This window comes from Scyliorhinus canicula, chromosome 19, assembly GCF_902713615.1.
Source record: "Scyliorhinus canicula chromosome 19, sScyCan1.1, whole genome shotgun sequence".
In the NCBI taxonomy this organism is placed as follows: domain Eukaryota; kingdom Metazoa; phylum Chordata; class Chondrichthyes; order Carcharhiniformes; family Scyliorhinidae; genus Scyliorhinus; species Scyliorhinus canicula.
In genome coordinates, this window is record NC_052164.1 from 95,024,243 (window position 1) to 95,048,408 (window position 24,166).

Sequence of the window (24,166 nt, forward strand, 5' to 3'; positions counted from 1 at the left end):
CAAAGATTACTGTATCTGCCAGCTTTACTTTTCTCTGAAATCTGTGGGTGTTGTTCAACAATATAAGCCCTATGAGCTGACACAGAGAGTCAGACAGCTGTGTGTTCAAGTCCTACTATAGCATTGCGGTGAAGGTCTTGACTTTCTAATTTCCTACATTGTAACAGTGACAGTTATTGTGTATCAATTGGGTGCTAGTTGCATTCAGATCGTGGGGTATTAATGAGAGACTCACCTGTGCCAATCTTCCTGAAGGAACAGATTGAAAGAAGGTTTATTGGTTGGAGGAGGTATGCTAATTGCAATGTGCATCTCTGTAAATATAATCTGTATAAATATAATCTTGATTATTGTCACAAATAGGCTTACATTAATACTGCAATGTGAACATCCCCTAGTCACCACACTCCGGCGCCTGTTCGGGTACGCAGAGGGAGAATTCAGAATGTCCAATTCACCTAACAAGCGCGTCTTTCGGAACTTATAGGAGGAAACCGGAGCCCCCGGAGGAAACCCACGCAGACACGGAGAGAACCTGCAGACTCCGCACAGATAGTGACCCGAGCCAGGAATCGAACCCGAGACTCCGGCACTGTGAAGCAACAGTGCTAACCACTGTGCTACCGTGCCGTCCATTAGGAATTGCGTGTGCATAATGAGTCGAAGCACCAGGACGGGATTTTCCAGCCCCTCCCATTGGCGGGATCTTCCGGTCCTGCCAGAGTCAACAGGAATTTGAATGGATCGCAGGGGCGGAAGGTCTTGGTGCCAGTGTGTGACCTTTCACCATCAGGCTGTCTGAGTTCAAATAGTGACTTCACTCCCAGTGTATTTCACTGGCTGTAAAGGGCTGTTACCAGATCAGGAAGCGTATTCCATAATTGCAAGTCTTTTGCTTTTTTAAAAATCTTTTAGACATAATCAGTGGGTGATGTTGAGTTTCAAACAGAACTGTGTGCCCAGCATGGTATGTGCATTTTCTCAGCTGCACACACACAGTCAGTTTAGTTTGCGTGAATGAATGCACTGGACCCCAGGTGGGAGGGAACATGCACATAGACTGAAATAAGTTTGACAGGACCACATTCACATTGCGTCAACTGCAATCGGTGCAATGGGTCCAATGCAACACAAATGGGGCCAGGAGGTAAGAGTGAGGGAGGAAGAGAAATAATTCTTGCAGTTCCTGAGAATTGGCACACCCCACTTGCCCACTACCAGATGGTGCCAGCTTTATGGCAAGACTGATTTTAATCTGCCGTTGAATTGTTAATCTACTAGCAATAAACGCAATTGGCCCGGATGTTCCAATTGCTGATTCTTAATATTGTTTTCATGGGGGGGGGGGGGGGCGGCACGGTGGCACAGTGGTTAGCATTGCTGCCTACGGCGCTGAGGACCTGGGTTCGAATCCCGGCTCTGGGTCACTGTCCGTGTGGAGTTTGCACATTCTCCCCGTGTCTGCGTGGGTTTCACCCCCACAACCCAAAAGATGTGCAGGTTAGGTGGATTGGCCACGTTAAATTGCCCCTTAATTGGAAAAAATGATTGGATATTCTAAATTTAAAAAAAATATATATTGTTTTAATGGGCTTGTTCATGTTCCAGGCAAAGTTCGGAGAAAGGGGACTGAGGTCAGATGCCAGAGCATTTGCACAAAATATCACGCAGTCACAGAATTGTTACACTGCAGAAGGAGGCCCTTTGGCCCAACTTGTCTGCATTGGCTCCCTGAATGAGCAACTTGCCTAATTCCATTCTCCAGCCTTCTCCCCCTAACCCTGCACATTCTTTCCAGATTGCGATTTTTAAAAAAATGTTGTGAGTCGCGCTATTTTTCACATATATGAGGGTTGCTACCTCTGGGCTGACGTATTCCTGGAGTTTCCTCACATATTTCCTTGCCTCCCATTGCGTGATTCTCCACGTTCTCACCATTATTTACCCAACATGCCCCAGCAACCTCATCATGGCAATTCTGAGGTGAACAGCCTTTATCTGATTGTTAGATTTTTAATTATTGGTCCAAAATACCTCTCTCCCACTCCCCATTATTTTTATAGTCAATTAATTAATGTGTTCAAAGAAAATGAAAAAGGAAACACACTTATTTTAAACATGTTATATATGAACCAGTTTCTCCTGGGGTATCTGGGAGATCTAGGGCAGCACGGTAGCATAGTGGTTAGCACAAATGCTTCACAGCTCCAGGGTCCCAGGTTCGATTCCCGGCTTGGGTCACTGTCTGTGTGGAGTCTGCACGTTCTCCCCGTGTGTGCGTGGGTTTCCTCCGGGTGCTCCGGTTTCCTCCCACAGTCCAAAGATATGCAGGTTAGGTGAATTGACCAGGCTAAATTGCCCTCAGGGTCCAAATTGCCCTTAGTGTTAGGTGGGGTTACTGGGTTATGGGGATAGGGTGGAGGTATGGGCTTGGATAGGGTGCTCTTTCCAAGAGCTGGTGCAGACTCGATGGGCCGAATGGCCTCCTTCTGCACTGTAAATTCTATCTATGAAATGAACTTCAACCCTGGAGGGTTTCTAACTCCTATCTATATGTTGGTCCAAACTGTATTCCAGTTATTGTGTTTGAGCACTGTCTGTAACCAATGCCACTGGAACAAGTACAAGGTGATCTTTGACATTGATTGCATGTTGTGGATGGAGGTGATCCAGTCAGCTAACTGAGATATCAAAGGGACATGGTTCCCCAAGAGCCGGTGGTAGCAGACTGAATTTGTGACTTGTTAATGCAGAGAGGGTTGTACAGCAATCCAGTCAGAATCCCCAAGCTGCTTTCTTGTCTGTGCAAGTCAAGCTTCCAAAGACCAGAAGTACATTGTCATATTTTATCCTATAATGTAACTGGAAAGATGGGCAAAAGAAGACAGAATGGGCAAAATGCCTCAGGAGAAATTAAAACATATTAGAGCACATGCCAGGGCTGTAGCCCCAATTATCTTGTCAGTAATAGCAAAACCCTAATTTTCCCGGGGTTTCTGAGCTCCTTCAGTCCCCACAACAGTTCCTCTGAGAATTTAATTGGAGGGAGGACGTAGAACATAGAAAAATACAGCACAGAACAAGCCCTTCGGCCCACGATGTTGAACCGAACCTTTGTCCCAGATTAAGAACAAATTAATCTACACCCCATCATTCTACCGTAATCTGTGTACCTATCCAATAGCCGCTTGAAGGTCCCTGATATTTCCGACTCAACTACTTCCACAGGCTGTGCATTCCATGCCCCCACTACTCTCTGGGTAAAGAACCTACCTCTGACATCCCCCCTATATCTTCCACCATTCGCCTCAAATCTATGTCCCCTTGTAATGGTTTGTTCCACCCGAGGAAAAAGTCTCAGACTGTCTACTCTATCTATTCCCCTGATCATCTAAAGCATTTCCTTTTTTAATTAAAAAGGACAGCACATAAATATATTATGAAGATGTTTACATTACATCACTGACAACGATTCTATATTGAGAGACTTGAATAATTTTGTAAAGCGCTTTGGGATATCGTGATGCTGTGAAACGCATAACATAAATGCAAGTCTTTCATTCCCTTTTTCTTTATATTTTCTGAAGTTATTGTACAGGTGACCTCCTTCCTAAGCAGTCACCGACCTTTGGCAGTGCTGACAAGAGTTTCTGTTATTTATTAGACGTGTATCATCATCTCTTCATCATTGCTGGGTCAAAATCCTGGAACTCCCCATCTAACAGCGCTGCGGGAATAGCTTTATACTGCAGCGCTTCAAAAAGGCTTCTCAAGCGCAGTTAGGGAGAGGAAATAAACACCGACCTTCTCAGTAATAGGAATGGAATGAGGAAAGGAATTTTTAAAAATTACAAATTTTCCCTGGATTTGTCACTAATTCCAAACCACTTGGTACTGAGGCGATAGAGAACTTCCAAAAGCTACATCCACAAGGGGCTGTTTAGCACACTGGGCTAAATCGCTGGCTTTTAAAGCAGACCAAGTAGGCCAGCAGCACGGTTCGATTCCTGTAACAGCCTCCCCGAACAGGCGCTGGGATGTGGAGACTAGGGGCTTTTCACAGTAACTTCATTGAAGCCTACTTGTGACAATAAGCGATTGTCATTTCATTTTTCCTTTCAATATTCAATACAACGGACTTCCTGATCAGATTAGCGATAGTGAGAAAGGGCATAGAAATGATGGTAGATAGTTACTTGCAGGAAAAGGGTGAAGATATAGTTATCCTGGGTCGTTTCTGAAGTCAGGGTGGTACAGTGGTTAGCATTGCTGCCCCACAGCGCCAGGGACCCCGGTTCAGTTCCGGCTTTGGGTCACCGTCTGCATGGAGTCTCCCCCATGTCTGTGTGTGTTTCCTCCGGGTGCTGCGGTTTCCTCCGTCAGTCTAAAGATGTATGGGCTAGGTCAGGGGTGGGCAAACTACGGCCGCATGCGGCCCACCAAAGGTCTTTATGCGGCCCACCAAGATCAAGTCATTAAAAAATTTTTTTTAAATTTTTTTTATTTTTAAATATTTTAATTTTTTAATTTTAAGGTTAATGGGGGGGCTGTTGGGTTACTGGTATAGGGTGGATACGTTGACTTGAGTAGGGTGATCATTGCTCGGCACAACATGTGTTTCATGTGAAGTTTCTACTTTAAAATATTAATTAATAAAAATTAATTGTTTTTTTTCTTTAAACTGAGTTACTTTGTTTTTCAAATAAATGTGTTTCATGTAAAGTTTCTACTTTAAAATATTAATTAATAAAAATTAATTGCTTTTTTTTCTTTAAAAACCTTTTATTTTGGCTATTTTAAATATTAATTATTTTACTTAATATACTATGCGGCCCTTTAAAATTGTGAATTTCTGAATGTGGCCCTTGCACGGAAAAGTTTGCCCACCCCTGGGCTAGGTGGATTGGCCATGCTAAATTGCCCCTTCGTGTCCAGGGATGTGCAGTTTAGGTTATGGGTTGCAGGAATAGATTATGGGGTTACAGGTACAGAGGGGTGGGGGGTGCACGTGGGTGGGGCGCTCATTTGAAGGGTCGGTGCAGACTCGATGGGCCAAACGGCCTCCGTCTGAACTATAGAGAGTCTATGATTCTATGATTTCCTAGTGCATAACTTAAAAGTGATACTGACAGACCCCCATATACCTGGGCCACTTGACAGCTGATGGAGCAACATAGCAGCAAAAGGTGTCATCAGACCATGTGACTGTTAAATATCAAAAACACCAACTGTGAATGCAGGCTGCGGAACCAACCCAATGAACACAAACGATACTTACTGTGCTAGGTGTAGTTGTGTTAGTGTTCTCAATGTTCTTGCGTTTCCTTTTCAGGAGTTCCTTTACAGGATCTTTCACACGAACACCTAAATAAGGCCGCTGCTGAGATTGGTCAGGGGAGGCTGGAAAAGCAGAAGAAATAAACCTTGAGGGTTTCAGCTATAATGCTGCTAGTCCCATGCATGATATCTAGTGCATTTACAACACATTTGCATAACCAAAAATCACTGAAAGAATAAAACTTTTAGCTGCTAGCATGAAAGCTGGAACAAGATAAGCAGAAAAAAAAAACTTGTGTAATTGGATGCTGGATGCATCAACTGAATGCCAGCGGTCTATATAATAATTAATATATCTTGGGCGGGATTCTCCTGTTCCCCAGCCACCTTTTTCTCATCTGTGTGGCTTTTGCTGATGGCGGGGATTCTCTCTTTCGTCGCCTGTCAATGGGACATCCCATTGAAACCGGGGGGGGGGGGGGGGAGAGAGTGCTGTCAGCGGGAAGAGAATCCCAGCATCCGGAGAATTCCGGCCGTTTTCTGCTTCTTCGGTAGTCTCTCAGGATTGAGGATGACTTGTTTCCACTCCGATTCGACGGGTTCTGAGATGGTCGTTAAGTCCAGTGCGTGGTCTGCAGACTCTGCCATGTGTGGGGCAGGATGGGGCTTGAATAGTTGGGCAGATGTGGTGCTGGAGGTGCATGTGCTCCTTCCAACGCCTCGACTCCTCTCACCGAGCAGCATGAAGCTTTATCTTTTGACCTCAATGCAGCCTTGAACTTATCAGCTCAGAAGACTAAGGAAATTTGACATGTCAGCTACGACTCTCACCAACTTTTACAGATGCACCATAGAAAGCATTCTTTCTGGCTGTATCACAGCTTGGTATGGAGCCTGCTCTGCCCAAGACCCCAGGGAACGACAAAAGGTCGTGAATGTCGGCCAATCCATCCACGCAAACCAGCCTCCCATCCATTGACTCTATCTATAATTCCCGCTGCCTCGGGAAGGCAGTCAGCATAATTAAGGACCCCACGCACCCCGGACATACTCTCATCCACCTTCTTCCGTCAGGAAAAAGATACCAAAGTTTGAGGTACTCAAATCGACTCAAGAACAGCTTTTTCCCTACTGCCATCAGACTTTTGAATGGACCTACCTCGTATTAAGTTTTTAAAAATAAATTTAGAGTACCCAATTTTTTTTTCCAATTAAGGGGCAATTTAGCGTGGCCAATCCACCCACCGGCACATCTTTGGGTCGTGGGGGTGAAACCCGCGCAGTCACGGGGAGAATGTTCAAACTCCACACGGACAGCGACCCAGGGCCGTGATTCGTATCTGGGTCCTCAGTGCCGTAGTACCTCGTATTAAGTTGATCTTTTCTCCACACCTTGCTATAACTGTAACATTATATTCTGCAGTCTCTCCTTCCTTCCTTATGTACGGTATGCATTGTCTGTACAGCATGCAAGAAACAATACTTTTCACTGTGTACTAATACATATAGAACATAGAACAGTACAGCACAGAACAGGCCCTCGATGTTGTGCCGAGCAATGATCACCCTACTCAAACCCACGTATCCACCCTATACCCGTAACCCAACAAACCCCCCCCCCCCCTAACCTTACTTTTTAGGACACTACGGGCAATTTAGCATGGCCAATCCACCTAACCCGCACATCTTTGGACTGTGGGAGGAAGCCGGAGCACCCGGAGGAAACCCACGCACACACGGGGAGGACGTGCAGACTCCGCACAGACAGTGACCCAGCCGGGAACCGAACCTGGGACCCTGGAGCTGTGAAGCATTTATGCTAACCACCATGCTACCGTGCTGCCCAAATGAAGTTACTGTGAAAAGCCCCTAGTCGCCACATTCCGACGCCTGTTCGGGGAGGCTGTTACGGGAATCGAACCGTGCTGCTGGCCTGCCTTGGTCTGCTTTCAAAGTCAGCGATTTAGCCCAGTGAGCTAAACCAGCCCCTAATACATGTGACAATAATAAATCAGATCAAAAGCTTAATGATTAGGCAAGTAGTTTTAATGTTCATACGCTGCTGACTTCTGGGACTCGTCTGTCGATTCAGGCTCAGGAATCCAATGCCACATCATTCCTGTGTCCCAATCCCGTGCCACCTCTGCATTGTTCCGCTGGCACCCTCTTTAAATATAAATATGCCAATTGGCTAGGAGGGCGAGCAGCCTCGCCAAGCATAAAAGCGGACAAACAGTCAAATGTGAAATAATGCAAAAGATCTGGCGTAAGGTCCCCCAGGGTCCTGAGATTTCTCACTTTAACTTCTACCCGCATTGAACCCCCACCACAATGCATTTATGTACACCAGACAGCTCCGTTGCAGATTGAAAATTACGTTTGTGTTCTGCCCAGCCCTCAAGGAGTTTGACAGGCTGTTAACTTGAGGTGAGCGGGAATCCGCCCCCCCCCCCCCCCCCCCCCCCCCCCCCCCCCCGGCCCTCTCTTTTCTCCTACCTGCCCTTCACTTTAAAAGCCCGAGCACATCTCAGAGCCTTCAGGATTCTGAGATGTCGCCCAGTAATGCAACCGTCAAACCACACCCATACTCACCCACTAAGTGCTTTCCAACCTCCGGATCTGCAGCAATATATTTGGATCTGTTTTGCTCAATACCTGTTTTTTGGAGTTGAAATTTTACATGGCACAATCCTGGTAGTCGTGGTAGGATTATGCCCCTCATATCCTGCATGCAGTGGTTAGCACTGCTGCCTCACAGTGCCAGGGACCCGGGTTCAGTTCTGGTCTTGGGAACTGACTGTGTGAAGGTTCTCCCCATGCCTGCGTGGGCTTCCTCCCCACAGTCCAGAGATATGCAGGTTAGGTGGATTGACCATCCTGAATTGCCCTATCCAGGGATGTGCTGGTTAGGTAGGATTACAGGATAGGGCGGGGGAGTGGTTCTAGGTAGGGTGCTCTTTCAGAGGGTTGGTGCAGGCCCGATGGACCAAATGGCCTCCTTCTGCACTGCAGGAATTCTATGGTTCTATGCCATACAGTATTTTTTGTGGTAAGGGGCAGTTGGCACCAACTCCATCAGGGATGCACCTTAAATACCCCATGTCAGAAATTCCAGAGGTCAAGAATTATCCACGGAGATACATAGGCTACTGAGACTCCAGGAGATTTTTTTTCTAAGGCCCTGGCCTTGATCTGAACCATTCCTCTTAAGTCACGCCAGAGTTATGTCAGCAGCCTAAGAAAAATGGCAAAGTAAATTTAAGCAACATGCCTTTTCTTATTTTTTTGTAATTTACTACAATCCGAAGTTAACTCCTCAGTATTAATGGCCCTTTTCTCAATTAGAACACTGAACGGTGCACCCTCTAGACCACCTCATCACTGCTCTTGCTAACTTAACCACACCAAAGATCGCAATCGGTACAACCAAATAGCTTTCTGTCAAGACAACCAGAATTCAATGGGCCAGAATTTGTTGGTGAAATATCAACAAGTTTAATGCTCATGTTCCCACAGCTATTCAGGTGTAAATCCTCCAGCAATTTGTGGAGAGGAAGGAGGCACCCTGTGAGTGAGTTATGAATTGACACAAAAGACTGGATGATTCACAGTTATCCATTAATCAAATAAAAACACCAATTCAAACTCAACCTTCCCCGTGAAGGTTACATAATTGCTGCCTTAGTTGCCACTAAGTTCAACGCAGAAAGTTAAAACTGGTGGTCAAAGGTGTAAAGGACCCTTTTAATGACAAATGTTCTCTTCTTGCAATACCACTCAACGCTTCTGGCCCAGAGACGGAGCAACTGATACTGTCAAGTCCCATTCCAATAGGCAGCAAATTGTTGTTCAAGATTTAAAACATTTTTAATTATAAGTTTTGATTTTTTTTTGTTGCATTTTCCTTTGTGTCACTTTTATTTCTCTTTCTTTTCCTTATTTCACTCTATTTCCACCTCTTTTATTCTTCTGTTTCTTTCACCATTCTTAAATCTCAAGGATGAAGGATGTAGTTTGGTTCTTGTTCAGTTGCTTTCAAATGGTTCACAGCCCTCATGTTATCAACTCCCGCTTTCAGCCATTCGACCTGATTGGTGGTCGAAAATGTCCGACTAATGGAGTGTCCGCAAATTCTGGGGCAGTATCTGGGAGAAGGGGGTGAAGGTGAATTCCAACAAAGATCCAAGCAGGTGTCTTAAAGATTGGAATCCCAGGTTCGTCCACCATGATTATCAGACTCGCGCCCTAGCGATTGAACGCTATGGGTGGAGGCATGAGTGACAAGAGCGTGCAGCAAATAATTCAGAGATCTCAGTTTTATTGAATGATTTGGACGATCTGGTGGCAAATGGATGAATTTGGAACTGGTCCAGTGCTTGACACTAAACAATTATCACTTCAATTCTACAAACACATAAACATGAACTGTAACTGCCACCATGATTTATTTTACAGGCAGTTAATCTATGAACAACTTCCTTTGCTGGTGGATCTGTTAAAACCCAGAGAACCAACATCTGCACCCTTTACCCCCCTCCAGCTGTTTTATGTCATCAGCTAGCCTGATCAAACAGGGATAAATTTGCATTCTGAAACTACCCTAAAGCAAACCCTGAGGATGCATTAGAATATGGCAGGTGCTTGTGAAGCACAATGAATATACATTCAGGTCACTTGACTTTTTATTTTAGGACATTTTTACAGAACATTCCCATTAACCCTGGAGTGGGAAATCGAATGTTTTTATGCCCATACTTAATGTGCAGACGTGAGAGAGACTCCAGTGTGGTATGTTGCCTCCCTAGTGCCAGGGTCCAGGACGTCTCTGAATGGGCGGGGGTCATTCTGAAGGGGGAGGCTGAACAGCCAGAGGTTGTGATACATATTGGCACAAACGACATAGGTAGGAAGAACATAAGAACATAAGAACTAGGAGCAGGAGTAGGCCATCTGGCCCCTCGAGCCTGCTCTGCCATTCAATGAGATCATGGCTGATCTTTTGTGGACTCAGCTCCACTTTCCGGCCCAAACACCATAACCCTTAACCCCTTTATTCTTCAAAAAACTATCTATCTTTACCTTAAAAACATGTAATGAAGGAGCCTCAACTGCTTCACTGGGCAAGGAATTCCATAGATTCACAACCCTTTGGGTGAAGAAGTTCCTCCTAAACTCAGTCCTAAATCTACTTCCCCTTATTTTGAGGCTATGTCCCCTAGTTCTGCTTTCACCCGCCAGTGGAAACAACCTGCCCGCATCTATCCTATCTATTCCCTTCATAATTTTAAATGTTTCTATAAGATCCCCCCTCATCCTTCTAAATTCCAACGAGTACAGTCCCAGTCTACTCAACCTCTCCTCGTAATCCAACCCCTTCAGCTCTGGGATTAACCGAGTGAATCTCCTCTGCACACCCTCCAGTGCCAGTACGTCCTTTCTCAAGTAAGGAGACCAAAACTGAACACAATACTCCAGGTGTGGCCTCACTAACACCTTATGCAATTGCAACATAACCTCCCTAGTCTTAAACTCCATCCCTCCAGCAATGAAGGACAAAATTCCATTTGCCTTCTTAATCACCTGTTGCACCTGTAAACCAACCTTCTGTGACTCATGCACTAGCACACCCAAGAGTGACAAGGCCCTGCAGCAGGAGTTCAGGGAGTTAGGTAGAAAGTTAAAAAACATTAGCTCTAGGGTTGTAATCTCGGGATTATTCCCTGTGCCACGTGCCAGGGTGGCTCGAAATAGAAAGATAGTACAGCTCCAGGGTCCCAGGTTCAATTCCCGGCTGGGTCACTGTCTGTGTGGAGTCTGCACGTCCTCCCCATGTGAGTTTGTTTTTCCTCCGGGTGCTCCGGTTTCCTCCCACAGTCCAAAGATGTGCGGGTTAGGTGGATTGGCCATGCTAAATTGCCCGTAGTGTCCTAATAGTAAGGTTAAGGGGGGGAGTTGTTGGGTTGCGGGTATAGGGTGGATACGTGGGTTTGAGTAGGGTGATCATTGCTCGGCACAACATCGAGGGCCGAAGGGCCTGTTCTGTGCTGTACTGTTCTATGTTCTATGTTCTAGCTAAACACGTGGCTAAACAGCTGGTGGAGGAGGGAAGGTTTAAGATATCTGGACCATTGGGATCTCTTCCGGGGCAGGTGGGACCTGTACAAGACGGACGGGTTGCAGCTAAACTGGAGGGGCATAAATGTCCTGGTTGTGAGGTTTGCTAGGGTCACAAAAGAAGGTTTAAACAAGTGTGGCAGTAGGGTGGGAACTGAAGCAATAGGTCAGAAGGTGAAGTAACTGAGGGAGAACTAGAGAATAGGGCCAGTAAGATGCAGAGGAAGTGCAGACAGGGCGATGTTGCTGAACACAGCGGGACTGGTGGTCTGAAGTGCATTTGTTTCAATGTGAGAAGTATAACAGGTAAGGCAGATGAATTTAGAGCTTGGATTAATACTTGGAACTATGATGTTGTTGCCATTAAAGAGACTTGGTTGAGGGAGCGACGGGACTGGCAGCTAAACGTTCCAGGATTTAGATGTTTCAGGCGGTATAGAGGGGGGTGGAAAGGGGGTGGGGGAGTTGCACCACTGGTTAAGGAGAATATCACAGCTGTGCTGAGGGAGGGCATCTCAGAGGGCTCATACAGCGTGGCAATTTGGGTGGTGCTCAGGATTAGGATTGGATTGGATTTGTTTATTGTCACGTGTACCGAGGTACAGTGAAAAGTATTTTTCTGCGAGCAGCTCAACAGTTCATTAAGTACATGGGAAGAAAAGGGAATAAAAGAAAATACCTAATAGGGCAATACAAGGTATATAATGTAACTACATAAGCACCAGCATCGGGTGAAGCATACAGAGGTGTAGTGTTAATAACATCAGTCCATAAGAGGGTCATTTAGGAGTCTGGTAACAGCGGGGAATAAGCTGCTTTTGAGTCTCTTCGTGCGTGTTCTCAAGCTTCTGTATCTCCTGCCCGATGGAAGAAACTGGAAGAATGAGTAAGCAGGGTGGGAGGGGTCTTTGATTATGCTGCCCGCTTTCCCCAGGCAGCGGGAGGTGTAGATGGAGTCAATGGATGGGAGGCAGGTTCATGTGATGGACTGGGCTGTGTTCACGACTCTCTAAAGTTTCTTGCGGTCCTGGGCCGAGCAGTTGCCATAGCAGGTTGTGATGCAGCCAGATAGGATGCTTTCTATGGGGCATCTTAAAAGTTGGTAAGAGTTAATGTGGGCATGCCGAATTTCCTTAGTTTCCTGAGGAAGTATAGGCGCTGCTGTGCTTTTTTGGTGGTAGCATTGAGGTGGGTGGACCAGGACAGATTTATTTGAGATGTGCACCCCTAGGACTTTGAAACTGCTAACCATCTCCACTTCGGCCCCATTGATGCTGACAGGGGTGTGTACAGCACTTTGTTTCCTGAAGTCAATGACCAACTTTTAGTTTTGCTGGCATTGAGGGAGAGATTGTTGTTGCTGCACCACTCCACTAGGTTCTCTATCTCCCCCCTGTATTCTGACTTGTCGTTATCTGAGAATGTTGGGGGTTTACTACACATTCTCCAACAGCCAGCAGGAGTTAGCGGAGCAGATATGTGGGCAGATTTTGGAAAGGTGTAAAGGTTGTTGTGGTGGGTAATTTTAACTTCCCCTGTATTGACTGGGACTCACTTAGTGCTCGGGGCCTGGATGGGGCAGAGTTTGTAAGGAGTATCCAGGAGGGCTCTTTGGTGCAATATGTAGATAGTCCAACTAGGGAAGGACCTGGACCTGTTATTGGGGAATGGGCCCGGCCAGGTGATCGAAGTTTCAGTCGGGGAGCATTTCAGGAAGTGACCATAATTCAATAAGTTTTAAGATATTGTTGGATAAAGATAAGATTAGTCCTTGGGTGAAGCTGCTAAATTGGGGGAAGGCTAATTATAACAATATTCGTAGGGAACTGAAGAATCTAGATTGGGGGCGGATATTTGAGGGTAAATCAACATCTGGCATGTGGGAGGCATTCAAATGTCAGTTGATAGGAATTCAGGAGTGGCATATTCCTGTGAGGAAGAAGAATATGTGTGGCAAGTTTTGGGAACCTTGGCTAACGAGTGATACTGTGAGCCTAGTCAAAAAGAAAAAGGAAGCATTTGTAAGGGCTAGAAGGCTGGGAATAGACGAAGCCCGTGAGGAATATAAGGAAATGAAATGAAAAATGAAATGAAAATCGCTTATTGTCACAAGTAGGTTTCAAATGAAGTTACTGTGAAAAGCCCCTAGTCGCCACATTCCGGCGCCTGTTTGGGAAGGCAGGTACGGGAATTGAACCCGAGTTGCTGGCCTGCCTTGGTCTGCTTTAAAAGTCAGCTATTTAACCCTGTGCTAAACCAGCCCCCCAGGAAAGTAGGAAGGAACTTAAGCAAGGATCAGGAGGGCTAAAAGGGATCACGAAAAGTATTGGTAAACACAATTAAGAAAAATCCCAAGGCTTTTTACACCTTTCTAAAGATCAAGAGGGTAGCCAGGGAAAGGGTTGGACCACTGAAGGGCAGGGGAAAGAATCTATGCGTGGAGCCAGAGTAAATGGGTGAGCTATAAAATGAGTACTTTGCATCAGTATTCACCAAAGAGAAAGACTTGGTGGATGATGAGTCTGGGGAAGGGTATGTAGATAGTCTTGAGTCACATTAACATCAAAAAAGAGCAGGTGTTGGGCGTCTTGAAAAACATTAAGGTAGATAAGTCCTCAGGGCCTGATGGGATCGACCCCAGAATACTGAGGGAAGAAATTTCTGGGCTTTGGCAAAAATCTTTATATCCTCACTTGCTACAGGTGAGGTCCCAGAGGACTGGATAATAGCTCATTGTGTTCCTTTGTTTAAGAAAGGTAGCAAGGATAATCCAGGAAATTCCAGACCGGTGAGCCTTACGTCAGTGGTAGGGAAATTATAGGAAAGGATTCTTTGAGACAGGATTTATTCCCATTTGGAAGCAAGTGGACTTATTAGCGTGGGGCAGCATGGTTTTGTGAAGGGGAGGTCGTGTCTCATTAACTTGATCAAGTTTTTTGAGGAAGTGACGAAGATGATTGATGAAGGTAGGGCAATGGATGTTGTATACGTGGACTTTGACAAGGTTTCTCATGGTACAGAAGGTGAAGTCACACGGGATCAGAAGTGAGCTGGCAAGATGGATACAGAACTGGCTCGGTCATAGAAGACAGAGGGTAGCGGCGGAAGGGTGCTTTTCTGAATGGAAGGCTGTGACTAGTGGTGTTATGCAGGGATCAGTGTTGGGGCCTTTGCTGTTTGTAGTATAAATAAATTATTTGGAGGAAAATGTAACTGGTCTGATTAGTAAGTTTGTGGAACACACCAAGGTTGGTGGAATTGTGGATGGCAATGAGGACTGTGAGAGGATACAGCAGGATTTAGATCGTTTGGAGACTTGGGCGGAGAGATATCAGATGGAGTTTAATTCGGACAAATGTGAGGCATTGCATTTTGGAAGGTCTAATACAGGTGAGAAATATACAGTAAATGGCAGAACCCTTAAGAGTATTGACAGGCAGAGGGATCTGGGTGTACAAGTCCACAGGTCACTGAAAGTGACAACACAGGTGGAGAAGGTAGTTAAGAAGGCATACGGCCTGCTTGACATCATCGGCCGGGGCATTAAGTATAAAAATTGACAAGTCATGCTGCAGCTGTATCGAACCTTAGTTAGGCCACGATTAGAATGTAATGTACAATTCTAGTCACCACACTACCAGAAGGATGTGGAGGCTTTGGAGAGGGTACAGGAGAGGTTGACCAGGATGTTATCTGGTATGGAGGGCAGTATGAGGAGAGGTTGGTATGGAGGGCAGGAGCTATGAGGAGAGTTTGGATAAACTCAGTTTGTTCTCACTGGAATGACGGGGGTTGATGGATGACCTGATAGAAGTCTACAAAATTATGAGGGGCATGAACAGAGTGGATAATCAGAAGCTTTTTCCTGGGGTGGAAGAGTCAATTACTGGGGGACACAGGTTTAAGGTGCGAGGGGCAAAGTTCAGAGGAGATGTGCAAGAGAAGGTTTTTACACAGAGTGCTTGGAACGCGCTGCTGGAGGAGGTGGTGGAAGCAGGGACGATAGCGACATTTAAGGGGCATCTTGACAAATACATGAATAGGATGGGAATAGAGGGATACGGACCCAGGAAGTGTAGAAGATTGTAATTTAGTCGGGCAGCATGGTCGGCACGGGATTGGAGGGCCAAAGGGCCTGTTCCTGTGCTGAACACTATACTCCAAGTGTGGCCTAACTAAGGTTCTATACAGCTGCAACATGACTTGCCAATTCTTATACTCAATGCCCCGGCCAATGAAGGCAAGCATGCCGTATGCCTTCTTGACTACCTACTCCACCTGTGTTGCCCCTTTCAGTGACCTGTGGACCTGTACATCTAGATCTCTCTGACTGTCAATACTCTTGAGGGTTCTATCATTCACTGTATATTCCCTACCTGCATTAGACCTTCCAAAATGCATTACCTCACATTTGTCCAGATTAAACTCCACCTGCCATCTCTCCGCCCAAGTCTCCAAACAATCTAAATCCTGCTGTACCCTCTGACAGTCCTCATCGCTATCCTCAATTCCACCAACCTTTGTGTCGTCAGCAAACTTACTAATCAGACCAGTAGTTTGGTCGCTTGGTACCAAAAGCTTGGTAGTTTAATAATAGTTTAATAAAGCTTAATAATAAAGCTTGGTAGTTAACAGTTTCCTGGTGCATTCTCCATGGCAATGCCTTTACTAAAATCCCCTTGCCAACCAATCAGCACTCTCTTCTCATGCAGTATAAATTGTTGTTGCCTTTAGATTTAGTGGTCTTGATCAGAGCAAGGTGAAAAGCTTCAACAGCATGCCTCTTTTTTCAACCAGCCTGGTGTTCTTCAATGGCATCAGTTGATTGAAACAGTCCTAGGCGAACAAATTTCAAAGTGCCTCCATGGAATGGAATTCATGAAATGGAATGTTTGCTGACATTGCTGTGGGCAGGGTAACCCCGTTAGACAATCTGAAGTTATTCTCCTCTGAGTAGAGAAGGTTGAGGGGAGATTTAATAGAGAAGTTCAGAATTTAAGAGGGGTTTTGAAGGAGTAGGTGGTTAGAAATTATTTCCATTGGCAGAAAGGTTGGAAACCAAAGGATAAAGATTCCAGGCAAGTAGCAAAAGAGGCAGAGGTGAGGTGAGGAAAATGTCTTCACTCATTTGGAATGCACTGGCTGAAAGGGCAACGGAAGTTGATTGGACGTTAACCTCCAAAAGGGAACTGGAACAAATTGCATTGACCTTCCAGGGAGCTGGTACAGGTATGAAGGTGGAATGGCCATGCTGTACGATTCTATAATCCTCTCTTCAATCAGTCAGATTTGGGCTGCATTTGTTGTAGCTGCTGAAGGCTAGATGGGGACATTGCTGGTAAACATCTGGATGGAAGACACACCCAGTCATAGAAGGCAGGTCATTGTCGCAACATTTAATAACAGAGACAAAACAAAATGTAGGAATTTCACACTCTTAGAAAGTAGTCATAGTAAACGATCGGTGGCTTTAACAATATTTAAACTCCCACTTGTGCCATTGCTGTGATTGAAAACGGATACCCACTTGTGCTTGTCAAGGATGTAATATCCCGCATGGGGCTTACGGGGCGCGAATGATTATCTTCCCTGTGGTTCTCGCGGACTATGAGCTCCCCTGCTGAGGGGTGGGGGGACCTCCATTTAGTGTTGTATAAAAGGCCGCCCAGTAAGGCACGGCTAGCTGGAGACCCGGTAGGGATCGACCGGGAAGTGATAATCGCCTAATTGTTAATAAATCAAAGTTCTTTATTTTACTTGGTGAGGACTCCCCGTGTTCTTATTCAAAAGGGTCCGATTATTAAATGTTCTCCCAGCCATCCTTCACAGTCCCACACTCAACCAACTGCAATAAATCCAGATCCCAGCTAATATCTTCTCACTTCCTCAAAGCCCTGGACTTCCGCTAATGAGAATAATAATCTTTATTGTCACAAGTAGGCTTACATTAACAGTGCAATGAGGTTACTGTGAAAATCCCCTAGTCGCCACATTCTGGCTCCTGTTCGGGTACACAGAGGGAGAATTCCGCGTGTCCAGTTTACCTAACAGCACGTCTTTCGGGACTTGTGGGAGGAAACCGGAGTGCCTGGAGGAAACCCACGCAGACCCGGGATCTAGTTCCTCACCAGGATTCATTGTCTACCTGTGTCCATATCAAGGCCATTATCCTCATGAGTTGTACCACACTACTCAGTGTATGTTCAATCTTATGCCACTAATGATCGTCTTTGCCTCTATGCCACTGGCCTATTCGTCATTGTCCAGCCATCCTCTTAGCTCCATCACTGATGTGTGTTGATTTCGCAGCCTTACCCCCGACCAGCTGGGCCTCCCTTGGCCAAACCTCCTCCCTTCCTGTTCCAAAATGCCAATTTAAAAACCGTCCTTTTGCAATTGCTTTTCTGGTCTTGCCGCTCCATTTACCTATTCTTCACCTGCCCACTCCGTGTCCTTTTACAATCGTCTGATCTTTTCAACCGTAAATGTAGAAATCAAGGTGTTGCTTGGTGACCAATGACTCCATGTAATCAGCCCAAAGTACTTTGCAGCAGCGCTTTTTAGGTTAAAAGTGTGAAACAGAACCTAACACTAAAGACTAAAACATGATATTTAATGCAGCATATAACTGGTATTTTAGATCCCTAACAACCATAATGTTGTAACATTTAAAATGAATTGGCCAATATGAGTCATTCACATGCACCTCCTTGTACCAACTTTCTAACCTTCCTTAGCTACACATTGAGTCGAATTATCCCACAACACAGGCATCTGACTAAGTGAGAAACCACTAGATACATCACTTCAAATGATTCATTGCTGTTGTTCACCGGTGCCTCACTTTGGCAATCCCTACGTACATGCTGATCTTTATCGTGATCTTGAGAAAATCACAAACCTTGATCATACAAAGCAACTACATCTTACAGACTCTGATTTTATTATCGCAGCCTATTCCTTAGCGTGTGGCCAGGCAGGAGCAACCCTTTAGCAGCATCAGGAAAGATTAAATCAATAACGGCTTCATTAGCCAGGACTTTCGCCCTGTGTACAACTGTCAGAGTGGCGGTAGAATGGGAGAGGGAGTGACCTTTTTAAAGAGCTAGCAGGTTGGTGAGCGAGAATCCGGAGCCTCATTAAATGACTGTTTTTGCAGCAGTTTATTAACTCATTGGGACGGCCTGTAAAACACATCTCTGCCACCTCTGCCTAAACTGGGACCACCCACACTGTGTGGAAATGATCAGCTGAAGCCTCGCAGCTCTCCTGCACAGGAGGAAGCTCATGAATACAGTGCAAATGCCTCAAGCAACCTAGTCTTAAAGGTTATCGATGAAAGGTCATCTGCAGCTATGCAGTTCCGATGAAAGGCCATTGACCTGTGACATTGACCCTGATATTTACTCAGGGCTCTGAAGAGAGCAGCGGCGGAAGCATTCCCAGGCGCCCACACGCGGCCCAGCAGGGTTCTGAGTGCGGTTCACCAGACATTTTGTTGACTGTTGCCCAAGAGCAGGGTTTCCACTTTTCACTGATTTCCTATCATACTGAAGTGATCGGCAACTAAAGGGAGTGCGAGTGAAGTTGAGGTGCATGCTGATTGCTCACAACATTGCCCATGAGAGCCATGTGTTCGCTTTGCGTCCAATCAAGAGTAAATATTTATTTTGTTTTTACCATTGACGTTGATGACAGTACTATGAATATAGGAATGATTAAACATTTTCTACAACTTGTTATGAAATATTTGCCGTGTATTAAATGTATTCAATCTTATTTGAGAGTCTTGGTGACCGAACAAGCCTGATTTCAATCTTTCAGTCCCCTTGGATAAAGGGGGGCCACTCATGCGGCCCACTCGCTCGCCTTCACTGACCATCACTGACTTACATCATTCGCAGAAAATTCTCTCCGTTTGCAATGCTTTATTTATTTTAACAACTCCAAGGGGATCATGAATGAAAGATTCGCCCAATTTGAAGAGGTACATTAGGAGGAACATTGAATGGCAAGAGCCAGGATAAGTTGTTGCTGCCAATTCGCATGCGTACCGATAAACCACAACATTCAGAATCAGAATGAATTCCATCATTTTCACAGGTTTCATTTATTCCACACTCTGACGTTCACTGTGAGTGGAAACATTGCCATTTTTCATAACCTGCTTCCTATAAACTTATGTGAGCAAGTTGAAACTAAGGTTGCCTAAACTTTGTAACATTCACACGATTCTCCCGAGTGCTCAGCCGGGTCCACTTTTACAATTCTGACCGCAGCAGAACTTTGCATTTCCTTTCTCTGCAAAAGTTCCACATTGAGTCATGACTGACAGGTGACTAAAGTGGTCACTCATGGAATAGAAATGTGAAATGACTCTTGCTGTCCTCTTAAACTTAGATCCCAGTTTGTAGCAATTCAAATATTTCAGATAGGATGACTGTCTGATGTCCGAAACCTGCAACAAAATTGAGCTTTTCCAGCCTTTAACTATGGGGGGGGGGGGGGGGGGGGGGGGGGGGGTGCCGGTGATATAAGAATGTTGAACATAGATCATTTTCTCCCTTTGTTTTCTTTTCCTTTCCCAATTTGGAATCTTCTCTCTAACGAGGAAAGTGATGACTGAAATAAAAATGGGAGAATGCCAGGAGAAAAAAATCAGCAGGTCTGGCAGCGCTTGAGAAAGAAACAGAGTTAATGGGCAGGTTTCTCAGTTTCAGTGGCTAAGTGCCGGCTGAACTGGAGAGTTCGTGGGCGTTTTACGATGGCAAAATTGGGGCCGAACCCTCGCCGATTCCGGGACCACTGAGGGGCTAGCAGCGGCACCTGGTAAACTCCTGGTTCCCGCAGCAGAAACGGCCGGAGAATGGGCAGGTCCGTGGCCGGGCATGCGCGCGGAGACGACCTACAGTGGTCGCGCCGTACAACATGGCGCCGGCCCTGCGCGGACCCGACCCGCCATATGCGACCGCACAGGCCACCCCCCCCCCAGCCGCCACCCCCCCCCCCCCTCACCAGCCCCCCCAGCCCTCGTGGAAGTCCCCCCCGGCGCCAGCGGCACGGATCCCGGCCGAGTCGGGTTCCTGACCGCTCAGACCACACGGCAACTGCGCGGTCGGGAATTCGGCCCATTGGGAGCTGGAGCATCCCGGGAGGTCCAGCCGTTGACATGCCAACGTCATTGCAACGGCGTGCAGTGCACGACACGAAGATGCCACTTCAGAGGGCATGGAGACTCAAAAACCAGCGTCAAACCAGCGGCCCCCCTCGCTTTGGCCGTCGGAAGGGATATTGGCGTCGGGCGACGGAGAGTCCCGCCCAACATTGTTGAGTCTGCATGGCGCTTCCTCAGAAGCGATACCGAGTCTCCGAGTCGAGAAGCGTTATTATGTTTGACATAATTTAAGCAAAATGGGAACATTGGCATAACTGGTGGTACAATAAAAATTTTTGAGGTTCTGTGTGGTCACATGTGCAAATTTGCAGAATGTTGTGTGTTGATTTAAAATGTGGCCTCTGAGTTAGTTCACAGGGTCAAAGCAGCAGAGAAGGAGGCGGGGCGATTGAATGCACCCCAGCACTCACCTTCTGCTACAATTGGGCTTCTGTTGGGTCAAGCATTTCCCCACCTGTGTCACCAAAATAGCAAGGATTTTTTAAAAAAGAGTTTTGCATCAAGAGAAAAAGACAGACTTGCATTTATATAGCACCGTTCATATCTTCAGGATGTTTCAAAGCAGCTTATGGCCAATTAATCACATTTGTGCAGCCACTGTTATAATGTTGGAAAAACAGCCACTAATCTTTGCACAGCCAGACCCCACAAACAGTAGTAATCAGACAAACGAGCCAGTGGCTGGACTTGCAGCCCCCCCCCCCCCCCCGCAGTACTATGCCTGTGACCCAGCACACCCTGGCACCCACCAGCTCAACTAACCCATCCCCATCAGCGGTGCACACACCTGCTGCCCGCCACAGACCCCAACCCCCCCCACCCCACACGATGCATGGTGTGCGGCTAACAATACCCTCTCACTGCAGGAGAAGTTAGTCCAGAACAGGCGGGAAAGGGCCCAGAGGGGTGGCGGGGGGCCGGACATCAGAGTCCTCACACCCAATGAGGAACGGGCCCTGGGGATTGCAGGGGTGACTGAGGACAGAGTGGTCACCAACCGCGAGGTTGGCCTGTGCCGCAGAGGTACGGATTCGGTGCCCCTTCACCCAGATGGCCTGTCGCAGGTGAGTTGTTCGTGTCAGACATAATGATCCTTCCCTCTCACTGACCACATGTCCGTACTCCCACACATTCCCCACCTGACAGTGCTGGGCCATCTGGTATGCACCCACCCCGCTTCCAAGAGAACACCTTGGAGGAGGTTGTAGGAGCGATTTCAAGACCTGTGTATTGAGTCAGCTTCCACGTGGGGTTATTCCCTGTGGCTCAACTCAGTACAGAGAGGAACATACATGACAACCTGGACAAGTCTCCTGGCCCTGATGGAATGCATCCCAGAGTGCTAAAAGAGATGGCTAGGGAAATTGCAGATGCACTAATGATGATTTACCAACATTCACTAGACTCTGGGGTGGTGCCGGTGGATTGGAAATGAGCAAACGTGACACCACTGTTTAAAAAAGGAGGTAGGTAGAGAGCAGGAAATTATAGGCCAGTGAGCTTAGCTTCGGTAGTATGGAAGATGCTGGAATCTATCATCAAGGAAGAAATAGCGAGGCATCTGGATAGAAATTGTCCCATTGGGCAGACGCAGCATGGGTTCATAAAGGGCAGGTCGTGCCTAACTAATTCAGTGGAATTTTTTGAGGACATTACTAGTGCAGTAGATATTGGGGAGCCAATGGATGTGGTATATCTGGATTTCCAGAAAGCCTTTGACAAGGTGCCACACAAAAGGTTGCTGCATAAGATAAAGATGCATGGCATTAAGGGTAAAGTAGTAGCATGGATAGAGGATTGGTAAATTAATAGAAAGCAAAGAGTGGGGATTAATGGGTGTTTCTCTGGTTGGCAATCAGTAGCTAGTGGTGTCACTCAGGGATCCGTGTTGAGCCCACAATTGTTCACAATTTACATAGATGATTTGGAGTTGGGGACCAAGGGCAATGTGTCCAAGTTTGCAGATGACACTAAGATGAGTGGTAAAGCGAAAAGTGCAGAGGATACAGGAAGTCTGCAGAGGGATTTGGATAGATTAAGTGAATGGGCTAGGGTCTGGCAGATGGAATACAATGTTGACAAATGTGAGGTTATCCATTTTGGTAGGAATAACAGCAAACGGGATTATTATTTAAATAATACAATATTAAAGCATGCCGCTGTGCAGAGAGACCTGGGTGTGCTAGTGCACGAGTCACAGAAAGTTGGTTTACAGGTGCAACAGGTGATTAAGAAGGCAAATGGAATTTTGTCCTTCATTGCTAGAGGGATGGAGTTTAAGACTAGGGAGGTTATGTTGCAATTGTATAAGGTGTTAGTGAGGCCACACCTGGAGTATTGTGTTCAGTTTTGGTCTCCTTACCTGAGAAAGGACATACTGGCACTGGAGGGTGTGCAGAGGAGATTCACTAGGTTAATCCCAGAGCTGAAGGGGTTGGATTATGAGGAGAGGTTGAGTAGACTGGGACTGTACTCGCTGGAATTTAGAAGGATGAGGGGGATCTTATAGAAACATTTAAAATTATGAAGGGAATAGATAGGATAGATGCGGGCAGGTTGTTTCCACTAGCGGGTGAAAGCAGAACTAGGGGACATAGCCTCAAAATAAGGTGAAGTAGATTTAGGACTGAGTTTAGGAGGAACTTCTTCACCCAAAGGGTTGTGAATCTATGGAATTCCTTGCCCAGTGAAGCAGTTGAGGCGCCTTCATTAAATGTTTTTAAGGTGAAGATAGATAGTTTTTTGAAGAATAAAGAGATTAAGGGTTATGGTGTTCGGGCCGGAAAGTGGAGCTGAGTCCACAAAAGATCAGCCATGATATCATTGAATGGCGGAGCAGGCTCGAGGGGCCAGGTGGCCTACTCCTGCTCCTAGTTCTTATGTTCTTATGTTCTTAAGGTGGCTTATTTAATCAAGCTTGTTCCGTGTACACAGAGAACAGACTGGATTACGGCCAAGACCTGTTCTGCCGAACAAAGACAGAACACAGTACTTATACAATGTTCAAAAATCAATAGCCCACCCCAGTTGGATGCGATACAATCCCTGAAGCTGCTACGTTTAAACTTATCTAACAGAATTGTAAACAGTGTTTAAACTTCACCCAATGGAATTGCAAGCAGCGCATGATTGATCCTCATCCTGACAGCTGTGTTTACCAGTAATTTGCTGTGCATTCATTGTCTGTGAAAATCGGGGCAGCAAAACCAGCTTCTTGCATTTGTTTCACAAAGACAAGATATCAGAAGTGATGTCCTTCTGGAAAAGTTAGCTATCCTAAATCCCGTTTGATGGCTTATTGGTGCTATGTCCTAAAATTACATGTTTAATGGTTAGTAATGATTACTCAGTCCTATAATTAATCTCAATCCTTAATAAAATAACTTGTGTAAAACTACTCTAGTGGCATGCTAACTATTCAGCTTTAAGAGGTATCTTCGCTGAACCTCCCTTCAGAGGTCTCTGAGAATGGTGCAATCAATGCATCACGGCTGCCACCCCCACCCTCCACCAGAGACACACATCTCAGTGGGCGAGAGTAGTTGACTGATTTCTGGGCACAATCTGGTGAGCACCACACATATGCCGATGAGCATTAGG

The 24,166-nt window shown here is 46.0% G+C and overlaps 1 protein-coding gene across 1 annotated transcript in view; it reads right to left on the minus strand.

Annotated features, from left to right (window-relative positions):
• LOC119954369 (NF-kappa-B inhibitor delta-like) overlaps positions 1–24,166 on the minus strand; it is a 145,759-nt gene that overhangs the window by 77,574 nt on the left and 44,019 nt on the right. The window contains exon 2 of the mRNA XM_038779560.1: positions 5,279–5,400. Coding sequence (XP_038635488.1) covers positions 5,279–5,400 — 122 coding nt within the window. The remainder of the gene's footprint in view (positions 1–5,278; positions 5,401–24,166) is intronic.